Source organism: Diceros bicornis, chromosome 1 (genome assembly GCF_020826845.1).
Source record: "Diceros bicornis minor isolate mBicDic1 chromosome 1, mDicBic1.mat.cur, whole genome shotgun sequence".
Lineage (NCBI taxonomy): Eukaryota > Metazoa > Chordata > Mammalia > Perissodactyla > Rhinocerotidae > Diceros > Diceros bicornis.
Window position 1 is genome coordinate 11,522,383 of NC_080740.1, and position 22,403 is coordinate 11,544,785.

Genomic DNA, 22,403 nt, shown 5'->3' on the forward strand with positions numbered 1-22,403 from the left:
TACCACTTATGTGCTGATGAGTCTAAAACTTTGTAGCAGTGTACTTTTTCCTGAGCACCAAACTAGTAAATCCAACTACCTGGTGGTCATGTATTGGTTTCCAAATAGATAACTGGAGTCCCCCCTCCCCTGCCCAAACCTGTTCTTCACTCAATCTTCCTCAATTTAGTTTATGCCTCTGATATCCATCCATTTGGTCAAGCCCAAATCGAGGAGGTATGTTTGATATGTCTCATTCCCTTAAGCACAACATCCAATGTATCAGCTAGTGCTGCCGTTGCTACCTTCATTTTTTTTGTTTTCCCAAATTGGTTCATCTCCATCCATCTCCAGGGCTACCATACTGGTCCACGCTGCCATGATTTCTCACCTCAACCACCTCAAGACCCTCCGAAAGTTCTCCTCACTTTAGTCTTGACCCACCAGAATCCATTATTCACGTGGTCTTTTGACATATATATCATATTATCCTCCCCCCTTGTTCAAAACATTTTAAACCATTTTCTAGTGCTTTTAGAATAAAATCTGAACTCTGTACTCTGAAGCAAATATAAAGTACTTTGGCTTACTTCTGCCTACTCTTCCAATCTCATCTTAAACCACATCCTCCACTGCTAGGCTGTAGTTCCTTTGGCCTCTTTCTGGTTTGAAAATACCATATTTATTCCCATCAGAGAGTTTGCATTTCCCACTCTTTCTACCTGGAATGATCTGTCCCTGGCTTTGGATGTGACTGGCCCCTGATCACTCTTCAGATCTCAGCTTAGAGAGCCCTTCCCACTCCCCTCAACAGCAACAGTGGTTCATCCCGCGGCCCCCTGGGGGCTCTCTCACATTTGTTCCCTTAAAAACACTTTATTTGTTGTCTATATGTTCATTTGTTTTTATTTATTCAATTACATATGCAGGCCAAATAAATAGTCATCAGAAAAGAGGCTGAAGTTCAAGAAGCTTTGTTTGGGGCACACTTTGATTTTAATATACGGTGAGCAGTCTATAAACAACTGTTACTTTATTCATCTTTTAAAATAAGGTGTTCTGTTCACCTGGAAACCTCTCAATGACATATTAAAACCATCTAATCAGTGTTTCAGGATTTAAGCTAATTAAGACCCTCTGTTAATGATTGTGTAATAAAAGATAAGGCAAAGTGAGGATATGAAAATAATCATATGCAGACTTTGGAGATTTAAAGCCAGTCAGCATGATTTATGACACTTTTCAAGAGAAAGAATTGTTCATAAATCACATTATATACTAGGGAAGAAAACTTTAAAATTTACTTCTTTATTCTTAAAAAGACAAAGAACAGGAAAAAAACCTTGTGTGAAAGTGTTCATTATTTTTTACTAGCAACATTATTAGTCACAGATAGTCATGAATCCATTGTGGAAAAAATGTAGTCATATAACTAAGAAAATAAGAAATTTATGTAATGCATATGGTAATTTACAAGGAAACCTACCTCTCTTTAACTTCCATGTCTTTCATTTCACCTGGGCTTTCATTACCATTCAGTAACTCTGAGCCCAATAGACAAACGTCATTGTCAATGCTTTCCAGGAACGAGGCGTAGGAAGGAGGCAAAGCCAGCACCATGACAAATAGGATCATCTAGAAGTGGAAATCTCCTCACTTCAAGGGTATGTTTTCAATGGTGTTTTTATTTCAAACCTATAATCGCTCTTCAAAAACAAGATAGGACTCTCCTTTTTTTCTACCTCCTTCATCTCATCGACATGCTTGACTGTAGTAAATGCTCCCGGTTCTAACATGCTTTGTTAATGTCATGTGTGATGAACTATGGCCCTTCTGTGTTTTTATCCTTAATGTCCTTGTCCCTTTTGAGTGGACAGTGTTTGGAAAAAGTAAGGAGAATTCTTGTTAAACTTAATGTTGTTCAATACACTTCACAGCATAATCCTTGAGCAAGTAAAAACATGCTACTCAGAGTTTATACACATGGTAATTAGTCACTGAGTAAGCACTGAAGTCAAACCAGCGTGTTACTGAAACAAGATTAAAACGGCTACTATCTGTACTGACTAGTTGACAATCATTTTTGAGGGCACACCTGTTTAGTGATACTACACCGTGGCATATTTTTTTTTGTGAGGAAGATCAGCCCTGAGCTAACATCCATGCCAATCCTCCTCTTTTTGCTGAGGAAGACTGGCCCTCGGCTAATATCCATGTGCGCACCCGGGATCCGAACTCAGGCCGCCAGTAGCGGAGTATGTGCACTTAACTGGTACGCCACAGGGCCAGCCCCCCAAAAATGTTTTTGAAGTAATTTTATAAAACTTAGATTTCTTATGCTTTCAATATCTTCATTTTGAAATAAGAATATTTCTATAACAAAGATTTCTTTTTTTTACCCCTGGATATTGCCACTTTGATAACTTCTTAACGGAACATTTTATTTATTTATTTATTTATTTTTTATAATTTTATTTATTTATTTATTTTTCCCCCAAAGCCCCAGTAGATAGTTGTATGTCATAGCTGCACATGCTTCTAGTTGCTGTATGTGGGACGTGGCCTCAGCATGGCCGGAGAAGCGGTGTGTGCCCGGGATCCGAACCCGGGCCGCCAGCAGCAGAGTGCGTGCACTTAACAGCTAAGCCATGAGGCCGGCCCAACGGAACATTTTAATTTCTTAGCATTTTGCTAGACTTTTGTATTCCAAAAGAATCTCCTCAAACAGTAATTTTCCACCTTACCTTTAAAATAAAGAGCCAAAGCAATAAAGAAGACTAAATCTATTCTTTCTTGATATCTGGTAAAGTCAGAGAAACATAGCTTGTTGGAATTACTTGAACATTAAGCCATTAAGCTATAGGTCAGTGCTTTAGCTGAGACAACACTGATTCTTGTAAAGTTGCAACCAAAGGGAAAGGCTTCTATATTTAATGGATTTTTCTGGGTATTTGGGAAAGTTTCCAAATAATTATCGGCTTCCTGCATAATTTGCTGATTTCAGCACCCAGAATGGAACAGAAAAAGCAATGGCTGTTAGTGTGAATTTGTTTCTACTTGAAAAGATTATTAAATACAGGTTTTCATACCTGGAAATATTCCAAAATTTATTGTTTTAAGAGATTCTTTGTAGAATAACATAGAATTCAGCATTCCAGGTTACTCAATAACAAGTTTAATACTTTTTTTTTTTAAATTTTTTATTTATTTATTTTTTCCCCCAAAGCCCCAGTAGATAGTTGTATGTCATAGTTGCACAGCCTTCTAGTTGCTCTATGTGGGACGCGGCCCCAGCATGGCCAGAGAAGCGGTGCGTCGGTGCGCGCCCGGGATCCGAACCCGGGCCGCCAGCAGCAGAGCGTGTACACTTAACCGCTAAGCCTTGGGGCCGGCCCTAATACTCTTAAGATATATTTTATGGGTTTAAATCTACTAACTGATAAAAACTTTAGAGTATGGATACAAAGTTCTAAATAGTAAGATCTTTTTGTGTGATAACTAATTACTCTTTTCTCCATATTTCCACCTCTATTTAACACTTATTTTATTCTTTCTTGTCACCTTTGTTGCCCTGATAATATTGTCATTAAGCTCACTGAGGAGATGGTCTGTCCTCCCACAGAGAATAACTCAGTGTTTTGCACAAAGGAGGCCAATGTGCAACAAAGGCCTGAATGAGTAGATTTTCTCAAAATGACACACAAATGCAAAGAAGACTGGGACATGGGCCAGCAGATACAAAGTTAGTAGGAAAATACACATATTTCTAAATATATATTTAGGGATTGATAGAAATTATATATCAATCTATAACCATTTCATTCCTTGTTCTCTATTTATAACCATTGTGTATGTGTGTATATATGTATAACACATGAGTATGTGTATCTAGTGTAGCAACTATGTAGTTGAAGAAAGATATTGCCATGTTTGATTTTTACCTTTAATTTAAAGAAACTACTTTTCTTGAATACTTTGTTTGAATAAAAGTAATAACACGTAATGTTATCTTCTCTCTGTGGCATTCCATAATTTTCCTTCATAGCAGTTATCATAGTCAATGGTTCTATATTCATAGTAACGTCTGTCTCTCCCTAGACTATAAACGCGATGAAGACAAAGACCGTGTGTTTCGGTCATCATTCTATCCCCAATGCCTGTTCATAGTGGGTGCTTGCTATAGACTGAATGCTTGTGTCCCCTCAAAATTCTTATGTTGAAACTTGATCCCCAATGTGATGATATTTGGAGGTGGGGCCTTTGGGAGGCGATTAGGTCATGAGGGTAGAGTCCTCATGAATGGGAGTAGTACCTTTATAAAAGAGCCCCAGGAGAGGTCCCTTGTCCCCTTCCACTGCGTGAGGACACATAGAAAAAACAGCCATCTATGAATTGGTAAGCCAGCTCTCACCAGACACTGAATCTGTTAGCATCATGATCTTGGACATCCCAGCCTCCAGAATTGTAAGAAATTAATTTCTGTTGTTTATAAGTCACCCAGTCTATGGTATTCTGTTATAGCAGCCTGAATAAGTGGATATATGTACGTGTGAAGTTATGAGTATTTCTACATATGTTTGTATACACTTACATATACATTTTCCTTCTTCTCTTTTGGGCTCATTTATTATATTCATATGGTGATATTCTTAGTTTGATCAAATGATAAGCCTGGGTTTAATGTAGTAGGTTCTTATCATATTTGGCTTTATGTCCTAGAGTAAACTAATAAGATATTTTAGAATTGGTCATCTAATACTCATGATGTTGCTAATTTTTATAATTTCATGATAAAATTCTCTGATATTTTATAGCTATAATTTCTAGACAGAATTATTAAAGTATATATGTTTATCTAAATGCAATTTGGAAAACATACTTGATATTTGTGAATTTTGCATTCGTGGCTGTAAATAGCATACTCTGCCTCAAAAAGACAAAAATGAATTAATTTAACTTTGCATAACAGACTCACAGAGTCCAAGTGAGTTTTAGGTGGAAGACAGAAAATTAAGTTGAAGCAACACTTATCTAGTTCCCCCATTAAACTGTGGCTCTGTAGATGGTTTGTGATCATACATTATTAAATTCCCTCCACTCCTTTGGATCCACTCTGCACCACCAGAACCCGACTCTGCAGATATTACATAAGGAACAGGATAGCATTGCAGTGACCAGATGTAAATCGAATCCTCTTCAAAGCTGCATGCACGCATTAGGAGGAATGCTGCCATCTGCCTCTGGACTCGCATGGAGTGTAAGACGGTGCGTGCAGTGTGGGAGCCATGCATATGACCAAACAAAATTTGCTACCCAAACTCATCATCCTTTTCCTTATATCTGCTGCCTCTCATTTCATGAACTGAAAAAATTTCCCTGAGATTTGGAAAGACTGACTAGGACTTGATTAGGAAAAAGACCTGGACTTTGGTCTGGGATTTATTCAACGAGCATGTATGGATCACCTACTACGTGCCAGGTACTGGTTTAGGTGACTGGGATACATCAGCCACAGATGCTTGCCCTTGTGGAGCTGACATATGTTCTTGTGGCAGAGAAGGACGCAAATAATTACATAAAAATAAGTAAAGTAGATAGCCAGTGCTACAGAAAAAAGGAAAAGAAGGTCTGAGAGAGATGATGGTGCCCGAGGAGAGACAGAGTGCACTAGTCAGGGTGAGTTCATTAAGAAGGTGAGAAAGGAACCCAGATTTGAAGAAGGGGAGGGGATTAGCCAAGAGAAACTGTTCCTCATCAGCCGTGCAACCTGAGACAAGCAACATAAAAGCTCTAGGCCTTGAGCTCATTCGTACAACGGGATATTGATCTAGGTGATCTATACCACAGTCCTTTTAAGTGCTTAAATTCCATAATTCATGGAATTTACCTTATGCCAACTTTACAGAATAAAAGCAGCCATCTAGTTAATGTTCACTGAGTCCATACAATGTGTCATGTGTTGTTGAATGCCATGGATGCCACAGGATTTAAGAAATGCTCATTAGGATAGTGGTAATTCGGAAGTATCTCATTACAGTCATTCATTTATTCAACGAACATACATGAAGCACCTACTATGTGCCAGGCACTACTACATAGCTGGGGTGTTACAAAGCTGACAGTCTTATGAGGAAAGGGAGGCATGTTAGCAAAAAGTAACACATTGTAAGCTGGGACAGAGGAGTTGTTTGAGATGCACACAGGAAGGAGGAAACGACCACACTGAGTGGGGAGTGTCCACTTCTGCCAGGGGTTCTAGATACACATTATTTTTTCTACGCATTGAGACGAAATTCTGAAAATTCTTTCTTTAAAAAAATCTAATTGTTTTATCTTTTGAGAAAAATGACAATAAATTTTACTTATTAAATAGAAGGGAACAGTTTTCATTTCTGAGAGTTCCTCATATTATTCTTTTAAAAAATTTATTATAGCTTGTCTGTGTTCACCTCATAAGTATATTAAGGGAAATATTACTTAAGTTTGGAAAGCTTTAGATTCTATAAGGAAAGTAAAAGTGATTAGATAATGTTTAATACTATTGGGGAAATTTTACATTGTGAAATTAAAGAGGGCAAAGAAGGCAACTTATCAAATGTTTACTTCCTTAAAATTAAGGTAATAATATGGTTCTGTTAACAAATGAACTGTAAAGCATTAGCTTTTTCCACCAGTAGCTGTGCTCCCTTTTCAATTTCAAAATCAGTTCTCTATGACAGTCAGGAAGCAATTAACATGACAATAACAACTATCATCTATTGGGAGCTTATTGTGTGCCAGGCTTGGTACTAGGCACTGTTCTATATATTACCTTATTTAATTCTCACCAAGCTCTATGGAATAAACAGTGATTATGCCCAATTTGATAGACAAAGTAACTGAGACTTAAAGAGATCAAGTAAATTGTCCAGGGTCTAAAGCCAGTAAGTGGCGTTAGAGGAAAAACTCTTGAACATGTCATCGGAAGACCTGAGCTTGAACTCCAGAGGCAGGAGGAACTGACTCTCTGACCCAGATAAGGTCAAGCAGGTACATATTCAGTATAACTATAACTGTTTTGCTTTTTACATTGGTTAAAGGTCATAAATTTTTTCTGCTGTCTATGTAAACGTCTTCTTAAAAGCTGTATTTATAAAAGTGTATTCATCATCTCTGAACTTCTACTGGTAACTGAAAGTCTACACAAAGAGTATGTGGACCTAATCTAAATATTTTAAAAGTTGTGCTGTTGTGTGATTTGGTACTCCATATAAAATTCTTCCTAATGGTCTCAAGCTTCAAAGGATTTAGAAGCTGTTTGACAAGGCACATTGTGAAATGAGGAATATAATCCATTAGTTGAGAGTGTTGTAGAGATGATATTAACAGCAGCTATCTCTTCATATAGAAGTACTTGAGGAAATTACTATCCTCTACATTGAGGACAGTATATGATATACAAGCTAATATCTTGACTGCACATTTTTGGCAGACTCCATGGACAAGTGAAGTTTGTTTTCTCATGTAACCAAATTGATTCAATAAAAAAATTAAAGAGAATGAATTATTACATGTGCAATTTTATCTAAGGCTGTGTCTTTCTCCATGGGAAGCTGAGAGAGTTTCCTTTTCCATCACCAGAAAAATGCTTTTCATTAGAAACACTTTGCACAGGAGTCTACACTTGACATTTTCTTTCCTGGTAGTCTGACTTTTTTTTTTTTAAGCCAGATTAAGTTTTTTTTGTGTGCCTGTATCTCTGTAGAATCTCCCACAACAAAATTTGGAGGAAGCCTTTAGAAAAATAATTAGGTAACTCTTATTACACTTGAGACTCAAGACTATATCATCAAAGTGTTGAGCATCTTTATCAAGGCAGCCAAGGAGAATTTGAGGATGATGTGCATTATTCCGTTGATAGTATTTAGGCCTGGGGAATTTAGAATACAAAAATAGAAATTTAATGAAAAATGGGAGCTAGAAAAGGTGTTTTTGCAGTAATGTGAGTTTTGAACAATTTTCTATCACTGAGAGAAACACATACTGCTTATTAGTACAATTCAGGAATTTGAGATTTAGATTACTAATTTAATCATTGGACTGCAAAATTCTTACCAAATTTTATGAGGATTTCACCTCCTTAAATTCCTTCTAGGCCATGTTTGATAAATAAAAGTTTTTTTTTTTGTGAGGAAGATCGGCCCTGAGCTAACATCTGCCAATCCTCCTCTTTTTGCTGAGGAAGACTGGCCGTGGGCTAACATCCATGCCCATCTTCCTCCACTTTATATGGAATGCCGCCACAGCATGGCTCGCCAAGCAGTGCGTCTGTGCACGCCCAGGATTCGAACCGGAGAATCCTGGGCCACCGCAGTGGAACGTGCGCACTTAACCGCTTGCACCACCGGGCCAGCCCCGATAAATAAAAGTTTTAAATATGAGAAAATAATCCAGTATTTCAAGTAAGTAATGATGGTTTTCTGCTTTATCGATTATCTACTATGCTATATGGTTTATTTTTGCCTTGTAAAAGACAACAAATTGTTCCAATTGACAGGCCAGTTGGAAATGTTTCTCTGAAGGACTGAAGAATATGAAAGTTAAACCTGAATGCTATCATAAAGGGAAAACATTTTTTTTTGTTGGATAAAAAGTAACGAGAACAGGTATTTGGAGCAATTTTAAAATGAATTCCAACGTATGGGCACAGCATTATACTCCTGACCCAAATTGCATTTCAGTATTAACTTTCACAAGCAAAATATAAGCATTGTTGTTTTATTACTTGAAAGCTCTGAGCAACTTTCTAAGAATATGAATTTGCAATTAAAATGAAGTGGACTATCAAGGCACTTAAAAAAATCTGAGAGTATATGCACTGGATAATTCTGATAGCTTGGGTCAGAAATTCCTCTGCACTAAATTTCAACAGAATATATGTGACCAGAAAGGAGCAGCAGAAGTTTTCCTTGCTGAGAAACTTGAGTCTGACTTATAAGCTCCCCAGGAGTAATTTTTAAAATGTTAATAAGTTTTAAAAATGTATTACATTTTTGTTAATACATTTTAAAAATAGTATTTTCATACTCTAGGTACAATTTAGACTAAATGGTTTGTACATAGTTAATAAGATAACAGATATCCGTCTAACAACAACTTGAAACCGCAGCTAAAGTTTATTTTACATTGGATTTAAAACTGCTGTTGTTAATGATAACTAGGTATTATTACTATTTTGGCTGGATTGAATTCTGTGACTAAACGTTAAAAGGATGTTATTCCTCATCAGAAATCTCTATGTGTAAATATCTTATAGTCTTCGGGAAACAGCTCTGATTCTACTATATACATTAAAGGAATCAGCTGAGTCAGCAGTTGCATAGTAAAATTTATGACTATATAATTTCTTTTCACAGTCCAACAGTGAAAAACATAAAGCTGTTGGAAGCAAAGAGAACTGAAAGAGATACGTCTAAAATAGCTGGACATTGTCAAATTCAAAATTCCATTTGGGTAGTCATAATACATACAGGAAAATACTTTTAGCCAGACTTACACTATCATTCGACCTTCATAAGTCATACTTTTCAACAGTGAATGCAGTTTTCTGAGAACTATACTTTTGACCTTGAAGATATAACTTGATGTTTTATGTCTCTTAGCAAACTTATAATGCCTGTGGTCCCCAAACTGAGCTCATCTAAAATTAATATCATCGTATCTTTAAACTGTTAAATTCTGTAATTCTTATTTTAATTATTCAGCATACAAGGGCAAAGAGAGAAGCTACAGCTCCTTTAGAAGTCTTCCTCTTATTGCATAAGTCTCGTAGCTTTCTTAACGCAGGATGGCCCTCAGCTGAAGCTGGGACTGAGGAAACAGCTGCATTGTACTGCAGCCTCCAATCTTGCCACAGCTCTCAGGCTCGGGATTCAGCTGAGGTGGAAAGAAATATGCAAGGGCGAAATATGCAGCCCGATGTCTATGGGGATTAAAGCTTTACCGAAGGAGATTACAATAGGGTAAGTTACTTTTTCCTGAAATTTAGCTTGTCTGACTTTCATTTTCACATTGTTTTTTCTTAATGATTACTCTAACAGAATGACCTTACATCATAAGTTTTACTTCCTATTTCTTCCCCCTTTTGCCTTGCGTTTAAATAAACTTCGTGCCCTCCATTCTACTTAGAAGACAGCAACTGGACTAAAAAGCCCTGAACAATTGCGTCAACTCCCTGCAGTTGGACATTTCTTAAGCCATTCCACTTTAATTGTCCCCAATTCCTGACTCTACTGTAATGCAATAGCATTCAAAAGCCAGGGAGCATGTTCACCAATAAGCAGAAAGGAAAACAAAAAGCCAATGCAGCAGAACTAAAATTAAGAAACACCAACCAGGCATCTCAACTCTAAGCAACTTGAAATTAATTTGACTTTCTTACCTTGGATGTGAATAACTCTGTCATGGTCTAGAGTGTAGTTGTCTGAATGAAGATCAGCCCCACAGACTGAAATCAGCACCAGAAGAAGTAAACTCTTCATCTTTATAGCTCAAAGAATCTTCTTCACTGTGAGAGCATCACACACAAAGAGGCATGTGAGACTTGGAACCCTTTGGAGTGTTGCACTGCACAACTTATTACCGCCTTATCATCATAGAATGGGTCTGTACAAATATTTAACCCAATCTGTTCAGAAAGTTCCTGTAGCTGACTTTGGGAGCTGAAGACTGCAGCTTTGAACAATTCCAGTGTCCTTTATGTAGCCAGAGTCCAAATAGTGTTTAACTCTATCTTTGCAGAATTGTAAATCTAGAAATTTAAAACAGTATAGTTTTGATATAGAGAGTTACAGCAAGTTACAAAGAGATGTGGCAGGGATAGAAATAGACAAAAAAAATTTTAAACCTCTGAATTTGAAGTATAAGTTAATAAAACAACAATTTGAGATATCTACATACGAATATTTATCACCTGGTCTAATTGGGAACTGAATCTTAAACCAGGGCAGATAAAGAATATTTGCATGAAACTTGCCATCATCATTCATTTTACATGTGGCTTCCTAAGCAGGTTAGATTTGCTTGTTCTAAATAGAAAAGAGGGCAAAAAAAAATGCCTGATGAAGCAGAAGCAGCACATTTGATAGAGATTGACTTACCATCTTACACTCTGCTTGGGTCTGTGGTGAATGGTTGAAAATTATGGACAAACCAGGTTAGAGTTGTGCATGCTACCACTGCAGTCATCCTGATTGATTTTTCATTCATTTCTATCTAAAATGCTGACGCACCAACTTCGAGTGCTGGTAGGGTCTCTGCAGTCAGCAGAGCCACGGCCGCAGGGGCTGTCCCTGGCAGCCTCTCAGGGCAATTAGGCAAATGAAGAGCAGAAATAGACAGCGCGGCGCAGCGCTGGTCCTGAGTGACAGAGGCAGAGCCATCACTTGGCTGCCCTTTATTGCAAGAACGATTTGATTAGAAAAAATCACCCCCCAAACTTTGTCATTGGAAGGACCAAAAAGTGATCCAAGTGATACAAACCTTCCAACCTTTGCGGTATTTGCCAGGCAAGAATTTCAGCGTCGCTCCTCTGTTGTAATGTGGAATCTGAGGCAAATATTAACAAGGGCTTTCTTTTTCTCTCATGCACACAGAAGCCTTAACAATACTTGGCTATTTTTAAAACTGAAATTGCACAGTACTGGCTTCTCACACTAATTTGTTTTTTCCAGGAAAGCTTGACTCCCTGGAATACTTATTAAAGAGCTCTGAGTCTGTTCCTGGAGGTCCTTGCAGGGCAGCCTTTGCTCCAGAGCCTAAGGCACTATTCACAGAAGGCCCCCAAGTCTTTCCTGGGACCCGAACACCTCTCTGCATTCTCCCCTCTGAAAACAGGCAGTGTGGTGATGCTGATGGCTTCAGTCTTTCATGTCTGTTTTAACCCTTTTCTTTTTCTTCCTCATGTCACAGAAAGAAGATGGTGGATGAGCAAATGGAGAAACTTACTTTTCCAGGAAACGAGTGCCATCTTCAAAATTCTACCTGATTTACTGATCTTATATTCGGAAGTTCACTTGCTTGTTCGTCTGAGGTTTTTTTTGGAAATGATTATTTTTTTGAAGCTACTGACTTTTGCCCATAGGAATACTATTAACAAATAGTACCTATTTTCAACCCAGAACTACGCTTTGGTTGAACAAATAGAATCAAGATGGCTTTTTGGAATTTGGAATATAATTGGGACAATTGTATACACAAACATAAAACAACGGCAAAGCAGCACAAGAGGCATCGTGGGCTCTCCGCCTGCCACAGGGATCAGAGGGGAGGGGAAAAGCGGAAGAGAGACTTGGAGGAAAGCATGCAATTTCGACTGTTAAAGAAAGGAGACATTCTAGGTAAGGGGTCAAGATGAGCAGAGGCAGAGAATTTGCTACATTATTTTTCACATTAACATGGTTATCTACAGTATAATTTATAGAGAGTTGTATACCCCCACAGACACACACACACACACACACACACACACACACACACACACAGGGTTAGAGTTCTGCATGCTGCCATTGCAGTCACCCTGATTTTTAATTGTTTTTACCTAAAACCTATTACACACAAATTTATATATCTCCTTTAATTCCATACCATAGCATTAAAATTATACCACTAAAGGTTCATTTCATTGAGTTAAGGTATTAACGGTCCAGCAACCAAATTTTAAAATGCAAACATCCTGAGGGCGGGGAATAAATAATAATAATAGCCGCAATTCTTTTTAGTTGAATGTCTACTATTTGCCAAGTGCCACGCTAAGCATTGTGCATACAACGGCTCACGCAGTCCTTATAATAATACCATGGGACAAATATTTCCACTTTTCCTGACAGATCTTGCTGAAGGTCACACATTAGTAAGCAGCAAAGTTTGTATTCACTTTCAAGCAAAAGCAACACTTACATTGAGTTGAACTTATTTTTCCAAAAGAGAAAATTAATTTATTTGTTTTGTTGTCTTTTTTATTTAGGTCTTTAACTTGAACCTATTGATCTTAAAACTTTAACTTGTGTTATATGTGAATATAAACTTTCTCTTTCAAGACTTACCTATGAGAAGTCAGATGGCACTCTTCGTAGCATGATGGTGCCCTGCCTTGTCTATAACACCACCTGGCGCAATGAGCACCACCTCGGTGGCTCACGTGTGTGCACACACACGCACTCACACACACCGCCTTCAATTTTAAAAGGCTGAGAATACTTCACATCTTCAGTGATTTGTGATTAAAATAGAGGTGTATATCAGTGAACACTTCCAACTACCTCTCACTGGCATTAGTGCCCTCCAGGTAGGAGAGAGTGGACATTACCTTTGCCACCCTGGCTGCATAACATCTGTCTCACCAAAAGATGTGAAACTAGAAAAGAGAACTTTAGGGGACAGTCTTCAGGGGTTTCCGCAAACTGCAAGTACAACACGAGGTACTGTACACTAGATTGAGGTCCCCGAGGACAGCGCTGTGCCAGCGGTCTGTGCGCTGGCCTCAGAGGAGAAGGACGCCTCAGACATAGTAGGCGTTCATGTGAGTGAATGAATCTGAATCTTGCTTATTTGCATTTTGCAACAATGTCTTTTCTGAATATCTACGTATGTTAGGTAAAAATTTTTAGTTTTTGATGTGAGTAAAATTTAGGAAATTTGCGGGACTTTTATACAACTGGCTATTGCCAGTCTTGAATTAGTGCTCTCAGTTCACCTGCAACTCACACGGTATCTTTTTACAGCCTCCCAAGCCTTGCTGCCAAGATGCTGCAGCCGGCTTCCAGAGGAGATCAAACTGAAACGTCTGTGTTCACAGTGAAGACACAGGATAGGACTGTAACTTTGCATTTTTTCTTTGGTGATAATTGAACCACTGTTTGAACAACGTACTCTAGCCAACATAGAAGTCTAATAGTTTAATAGAAATAAAGATATACTTATGCCAACAGTCAGATACAAAAGTGGCCAATTGCTATTCCTTACATCCCTACTATGGTAAAATTATTGCATTAGGTAATGGGGAAATAAAACCAAGTGGAAGGCATGCATGCTATTTTCTGTGCCTTGAGAGCTAATGCTACATAGTTCCTGAACTACTATCACATGCTAGGCGCTGTCGTTGAAGCTTCACCGATTTAATTGTTATTTCTCGGAACAACTCAGTTGAGTCTGTTAGTATACACATTTTACAGTTCTGGAAATGGAGTCGGAGTAGTGAAATCTCCAGCACGTAAAGTGAGGAACTGGGATCTGGGGGGTCTGCACTCCCTACCACCGTTACTGATGTCCTGTGTGCCCCAGGAGCGCCATCAGCTCTCCTAGCCAGCTCTCACCGCTCTTTCAAGGCTTCACACAAGCTGGGATGACTCCCCTCATCCTTCTCTCCTCATGTTGTATGCGTAGCACTGATCACAGCCCTGTTCACACCAGTCGTGTGTGAGTTCAGAGTCTGAATGCTTTCTCCACCGCATGCTCCTCACCCAGAACCATCCCGTGTGCCCAGAGGAAGGAGGGATGGAAACCTGGACCTGGGAGAAACACTTACAAGGACTAAAGGAGCCAAGACCAAGGGGAGTTTTTACACTGTTTGAAGATTACCTGTGTTATTTTATGGACAATGGGGAAGAGTTACTTTTTTCTCCATTGAGGGCATAATGAAATAAACGAGGTTTCAACTCAGCACTTGAAATTTAGTTTAAAAATTATGAGAATCAATACAAAGCTTGCCAGAAATTGAATGAGCAAACCACAGAATCTCAAACCATAGACTCTCATTTGACAGAATTATTTTAAAATAGACTGAGTCTTCTCCTCCTTGATATCTGTTTGATTTAGTTACAGGCAGAAGAGGGTCCATAAACAGTGTTTCCTAAAAGTTGGTCAGTGGTGCAGTGACATGAAAAAAAAAAAAAAGAGAGAGAAAAGGGACTGCAAAAGTTTGCTTTTTCATTAGGTTAAGTGAATTCAATTTAAAAAAATTGTTCGTTTTTCCGAAGTAACTTTCCTTACCTTTTTGCTGTTAGAATGGCCTTTATTTCATGGAATTATAAATTTTGGACTTTTCAAATCATAGATTATTTTATCCTTACTTAGCAAAAAAAATTGTTTTTAATGGCAACCTTATGCTGGCTCATCAATTGTTTTGTTGTTATTGGTTGGCTGTGTTTTCTGTTTTGACTCTACAGGTATGTAACATCCAGAAGTCAGACCACTGACCCAAATGATGGCTAAAGAACTCAGGCTACTGATGCATTTGAATTGTTCAGTGTGTGGAGGGACAAGTGGATCTTACCTAAGCCCCAGGATTTACTGCACACAATGGAGCAGGACGCAGAACTGCTTGGAATATACCCAACGCTCAAGAGAGAAGCCATGATTGAAAAAAAACTCTTTGTTTAACTACACAACACAAACTCCCCTCAGGGAGTGAGTCTGTATAAACTTCAAGTGAACGTAGCATTCTCCCTGTCGTCTTGCATTGGTCTATGAAAGTGCAAGCTACTGAGGAAGCTACAGAGCATTTATGATGCCCTGGATTAGATGTCCAGCCACAGACATCATGGTGACCTCCCAATCTGGCCCTGGTCAATCTACTGCTTCCTTGCCCTTGGCTTGATCTTTTGGCAACCTGCCAACCTGGAAAAAGTCCTAGATCAGGATGAAGAAAATATGAGTTCTACTCTAGGTCTCATAACCAATACATCAGGTCTCAATTTCTTCACCTACAAAATAGTAATAGTGATAATAACTTCTCCCCAGGGTGAAAAGTGTTTTTGAAAAAGTATAAAAACTACACAAATTAAGATGTTGGTATCAAGCCGGCATGGCTCACCTCAAATCTGATCAATTTTTAGGAATAAATGTAAGAAAAATAGCAGATTAAAGATATCTCCATCTCAGAGTCAGGTGAGTTCACTATTTGGAATGAGCGCAGGTGTCAAAACAAAGTGTGGGGCAGCAGTAGAAGCAGTACCAGGAAACTTGTTAGAAAAGCAGATTCTCGGGGGGCCCCCTCAGATCTCCTGAATCAGGCACTGGGGTGGGGCCCAACCCTCAGTGTTTCACAAGACCCGCCCTTTCCCCAGGCGATTCTCACACAGCCTCAGATTGGACAACCACTGGTCTAAGCCGTCAAGGTTACCAGGTGTTCTCCATCTTGTGGTTGAGCTTCCAGGAGCCTATAAACCCCTGGAAATAATGTTGTGCCTATGTTCATTTTTCCTCTCTCTACTTTTCCTCATTTTCCTTAGTGCATGTATTTTTTTTTTTTGAAGCGTTACTTTAAAACACTGGAAAGGAATGCACATATTAGTGCATTAACATATTAGTTATTTTCTTAAAATATTAAGCAGATGGGTGGGTATTTTTCTCTTATTCTACAAACTTTTTATAATGTTACTATGTTTGTAAAATTAAAAAGGCAGAAAACTATGTAATTCAATTTGGAAAGATTCCTATCCAAAAACGGCTACAATTTAAAAAATATATTTGGCATTAAAAAGGATTATTTGCTTTATTTTCTTTATTTTATTTTCTTTATTATTTTTATATTGCTTTATTTGATTTATTTTCTGTAAGTTTGGGATGACTGTCGTTTTACTGAAACAGTCTTGGAGACTTCCTAAGATTGGCTCTGGACTTGTGACAATTACAGCACGTCTGATGCTGAGATTTCCTCGAAGCATCAGCTCTGGGTCCATTGCTCCTCTCTGAAGCCGGCATGGTTTCCCTGCCAGGTTCATCGTCAAAGGGTGGAAAGCGGATAGGAACATAGTAAAAACAGGAAGGAAGTAGAGAGGGGATATTAAGAGATGTAAATAAAGAGGAAGAAAAGGCCACTCAAAAATAAGAAGGGCAATAAAATAGTAGCAGAGACGGGGCCAACCCTGTGGTGTAATGGTTAAGTCCAGTGTACTCAGCTGCAGCGGCCTGGGTTCACAGGTTCAGATCCCAGGCTCGGACCTACACCTTGTCAAGCCATGCTGTGGCAGTGACCTATATACAAAATAAAGGAAGATGTTAGCTCAGGGAGAATCTTCCTCAAGCAAAAAAAAGAAAAAAAGAAAAAAGAAGAGGAATACTGGCAACAGATGTTAGCTGACAGGGAATCTTCCTCACCAAATAAATAAATAAATAAATAAATAAATAAAAAATTTTTTAAAAAGTAGTAAAGGGACAATAAAAAGAATATTTGGTACACGTCTCTAAGTCTGAGGAAATGAATACGCCAGAAGGAAATGAATACTGTTTACAATTCACAGATGTAAGAACATCTTAAGATGGCGTCTCTAGGAAGATCTGTTATAGAGCCTACACTTCTTGCTGAAGGAGGATCTGAGTACACCTTAGCCACTTATATAGAAACTCCTTAGGTTTAGAGCAAATCATTAAAAATGACCACTTTCTGGAGTACCACTTTGTCGTGGATGTCTCCACCATTTATCTGTGTTTTCTTTCCTAATTAAAAGTCTCAGAAATCTCAACAAGTCATGGATTTGTGCCATGCAAATAAAACATGTGAGGTTGAACCTAGGATTCTCCCGAGTCTCAGAATAAGCTGCATTTTAAAATTTATGAGTCATTTCCTTTTCTCTTCTTCCTCCGCATTTTGAAATCAGACCTTTTTTTTTTCCATTTTTTTCCCCTAAATTTTCCATCATCGTTTTCTCTTTTCTCTTATTTTTCTTTTATACTTCTATGTCTCCATTCATTACTTACAAATCTTATCCATGTACTCTTCACTTTTTCTCTTCTTTTTTCCCTATATTTTATTTATTACATTATTTGATATTGGACATCATCATGTGATTTATCATCCACACCAGGGCTCAGAGTGAACAGGAGAACAATTTACAGCTCTCTGGGAAACAATGGCATGTACACTGGGGCCGTCCTAGGGAGATGGGGAGAGATGGTACGAGAGTAATGGAGGAAGACAGAATTTAGTTTCATTCCTTGTTCTGCCACTTTCTAGTGGTGACCCTGAGAGAAGTCATTCAACTGCTTCGGGGTCAAGTTTCCTATCCATCAATTGGAATAGTTGATGACAAATGTCAAAACCCTACATACATTAGCTGTTGTTATTTTATTATTATTTACTTTTTTCATACTGGAGATACCAGGCCCTCCATTCTACTCACATTGCATTTTAGGACTGTCCTCCTCAGCAAACACATTAATGGATTTTTAAAAGATTAATATCAATAATACTTGTTTAAGTAGCAATTCAGGTCACTTACTGCTTTTGGCTGGTTATTCTTCACCAGCTCTCTCTTCGAGAAGATGGATAGAGTTTGGGACAAACTCAGCAACCCTTCACTTAATTAAAGTGCATTTGCTCAAGCTGCATGTTGGCCCATCTGAACCTGCATCAGATACCTCTTGAGACAGGAGTTAGACTTTCCCCAAACCAGCTTTAGGAAAGAGTTCTGCAGTGATTGTGTTTGTTTTTTTACAGGTTTTCTAAAACAAACATAAAAGACACATATGAATAAAAGCAAAAATTGTATTTGATGTGTATACCGTTCAATTCTACAAGTTTTACTGAATACCTAGGGTGTGTGGGGGAAAGCAGTGCAGACACATACTGAGAAGTGCAGGGACTTACTGGGACTTTTCCTGTTTCTGAGTAACTGACAGTCTGGCACTGCTGAACGAACAAATGAATGAAGCACATAGAGCAGGACTCTGATACTTCTGGGTTATAAACTCTGTGAAACTCCAACCTTAAAGTGATGCTTAAAGGTTATAAAGATTACATTCCAAATTTATTTGCACATGATACCTTCAGTTGGAATTGTGTTCTCTATCCCAGCTCATGGTGAGGTTGGGGATGGATTTATAGATATAATAAAGATAGTATTGTAAATTTATTTTACATCTTATCTAACTCATTTTTCCACTATGAAAAGAGCAGGCAGAGTAGACTATGCCTCTCCAATCTTGTGGTGTGTCCTCTTCAGTCAGGAATCTCTTCAAATGGGGTAATACCAGTGGATAGGTAGTTGCCAAAAACCACTCATATGACAGGAAGGAAAGAATATAAGTTGTAACTATGGTAAAAATGGACTTTCTTGTCACTGTGTATTCTTAGTGCATTTTGCGTGTGGAGCCACATCAAACGGGGGGATGGTGTGTGTACACAGAAACACCAATTCATTCTGACGTTGTGTACTTAAAAAAGTCTTTCTCTCTATGCATTTACACAGGCAGTCAGTAAGACTGTCTTCCCAGGTCATGTGGAGGAAATTCCAGACTTTCTGTCAATATATTCCAATATTCTAGTTCTAACTCTAGTGGATAATTCACAATTTGATGGAGAAAAAAATGAACAAGGGGACTTATGGTCTCAAAGTCCTGGAATGTAGTAGAAGTTGCTACAGTAGCTTTTGTATGTTTCCGTGAGCTCTGTCTATGTACTATCTGTGGGTCTTCTTACTATCTCCTCGAAAGTTCTTCAGTTACATGAGATTTCCAAGTTTTCAGGGTCAGAGGACACGTCTTCTATAGTTAATATCTGTTTCTTAACTATATAGTTGTTAGTAGAGGAAGTCAATAAATACATGTTAAGCAATACATTTTGATGATAATGTTGATATTAAGAGAAAATAAACCTCTTCTTTTCTATTTATCTTGGAGAACTTATCCTACTTTTGCTGCCCTGAAAATCATAATTTTACCATAGAACATTAAAAAGTAGACTATAATCAATAAGAATGTCACATTGTTATACTCTTAAAGATGCATCCTTCATTGAATGCAGAAGAAAAAATTCATTTTCTATCATTACACATAAAGAAAATCATCAAAAGTCAAATCACCTCAAGAATAATTCTTAAAAGATGATTAAATCTGTCAGAATATAAACTAGCAATGCCGCCACTTCTCAAGCTATCTCATAGTTTCTTTATAGTTTAATATGCTAAATGCTACCATGATGTATCATAATAATTATCAAATTATGGGAATAATAAGTCCACATGCTAGAGGTAATTTTAACTGAAATGAAAATTTTCTTTGTATCTGATGTAGAAGAATTTCCTCAACAAACAAACAAACAATAAAGCATGTACATATGTTAGCATTGTTCTGAGAAAAAAAAGTTTTCTCTGAAGAGTGAATAAGCATACTGTAAGAAGTGTACTTGCTAGGCATACTCGTACAGGAAAGCGATCATTTTATAGGTTCATACTTCCTTGATTCCATCATCAAAAATCTCAGTAACATCAATGACAAAGTATATTTCATAATATAAAATTAGACTTTAAAAATATTTTTTCTTTATGTATAAAGTCAAATGAATTATCGTCATTATCACTCACAGTAAAAGATTTTGGAACACTGACAAGGAATTTGGCACTAAATTAAGAACTCTCCAAAGGTAGACATATTCCCTAGTGAATTACAATTCAAATAAATAGAACTTAAACACAGGCATTTTAAAGAGATTGGAAGGCCCCTTTAACCAATGATGTATAGTAAACAGTTTTGTCTGAAACACTATAAAAGAATGAATATATATATAAAAGAATATTAAGAACGTAGATCGCTATCTCATTGTTTCCTAACTAATAACAAATCCAAAAACAGACAAAAGCAAACAAAATAAAACAATTTCCATTTTTTATTACTCTTCACATCTTTTTAAAACCATGGAAAATAACCCTTCCCTTCGCATTTTGATGTCCAAATATGAATAAAGTTGACGAGTGTTAGGACTACTTTAACACGTAGATTGCATAAAAATGAGTTTAAAATCTAGCTCATATGCACACAACTAAATGAATACAAACCTCTTAGTTACAGGCTTTATACTTTGAAACAAACGTTTTTAAAATAAAATATTTAGAGGTAGGGTTTATATGGATAGAAAACTGATCATAACATCACTTTCAATTAAATTACTTTGGGAAGTATTTCTAATTGAGCTAGCAAAACAATATTTTAAGACTCAGTTTCACTTAAAATTTTAGCATTTCTTATAAAGTTCAAAATTTCAATAGCTGTCAGTTAAACATTACATTAACACTGGATCTAAATATACAACTGCAAGTCATCTACAAGACAGCTTTAGTGGCATCACAGATGTGACAGTAACAAGTTTTCTGCATAATGCAAAACCCAACTCTCAGCTCACCACTGCAGCTCACATGTCATTCTAAACTAGTTGACAAACAACAAGAATCAGGCAACTCACATATATTTTAAACGGTGATCAGATTCTGAGAAGGTGTAGAAAGATTTAAAATATATATCAATTCTGATTGTTTACTAAATACAATGAAAAGTTTTATGATCACTGATTTACTGAGGTATCTGATGGTACTAAGTCATAAAAAAAAAATAAATCCATTAATGATCTTTAGCAGCAAAAACTCCTCTCTCCTCTCCGCTGGATGTAGTCTCCACCTCTTTTGGCTTTCACTTTTAAGATATATTCCAAGACACTGAAGCAAGTTTACTATTGGTCCACATTCTACGTCAAAGCATGATCTCATCAGAATTCAGTTCATTGGCTTATGAGTAACAAAGCCTGTTTCAGCTGAAAAGGCTGTGTCTACACAGCACAAAAAGGGAGAATACAATATTCTCCAGTTAACTTGGCGAATATTGGCAGCTAAACTAGTTAATGAGTTTCCAAATTGGTTTTGTGATGTAAGATACAACCCAAGAATTCAGCTTAACAGGTTTTTAAGTTATAGTAATCTTTGGAAGTGTTTTTTAAGCTTTTAAAACTAAATAATCTTCATTTACATCTTTAGCTGAGGAATTTATTCATTCTGAAAACAACAAAAATCATTTCACCAACCTTTTTCATAGGCACTGAAGCTCAGTCAGTTAGAACTGACTACTCTAGACTCCAAAACATCTACATAATTTGTAACTTTATTTTAAAGAATAATGCCATTTAAAATTTTTATCTTATATAAGTATTAGGCTTACTATCGACTCAGAACTAAATAATCATCTATGAGTATAATACACAAAAATATGGGCACTATTATCCCAAGAAGTAGGGAAATTGGGTATATCTAAATCTCAAATGTTTTTCAGCATCCTAAATACCATAAAATCACCACCCTCACCCCTCTCACAGACTCTCCCCTTCAACCTGGATCCAAATTCCCACTGTTAGATTTACCAATACAAAATTCCCCAAGGTCTTTTCCACTTCAAGCGTGACCATGGTTTTGTAAAATATAATGGAAGGTTTCAAGCCCTTGCTAGTGAGAGCAGTGTAGAAGCGACAGGTTTCCTGGGTGGGTACTGACCAAGTTAAGAGGAAAGGAACAACCATAAATACTAAGTTTCCCTTTTCCATAATTTTCATAGAAAGAAATGGTTGTTCCAAGAACAATTACAAAAGAGACCTGAATTCTCATCAGTGCAGTTGAGGACTATTTGTG

General features: G+C 37.4%; 1 protein-coding gene across 1 annotated transcript in view; it reads right to left on the minus strand.

The window, feature by feature from the left end:
- The window catches only part of HAPLN1 (hyaluronan and proteoglycan link protein 1), a 76,158-nt gene that overhangs the window by 22,285 nt on the left and 31,470 nt on the right, over window positions 1-22,403 (minus strand). Inside the window, exon 2 of the mRNA XM_058526230.1 lies at window positions 10,400-10,525. Coding sequence (XP_058382213.1) covers window positions 10,400-10,499 — 100 coding nt within the window. The 5' untranslated portion in view covers window positions 10,500-10,525. The remainder of the gene's footprint in view (window positions 1-10,399; window positions 10,526-22,403) is intronic.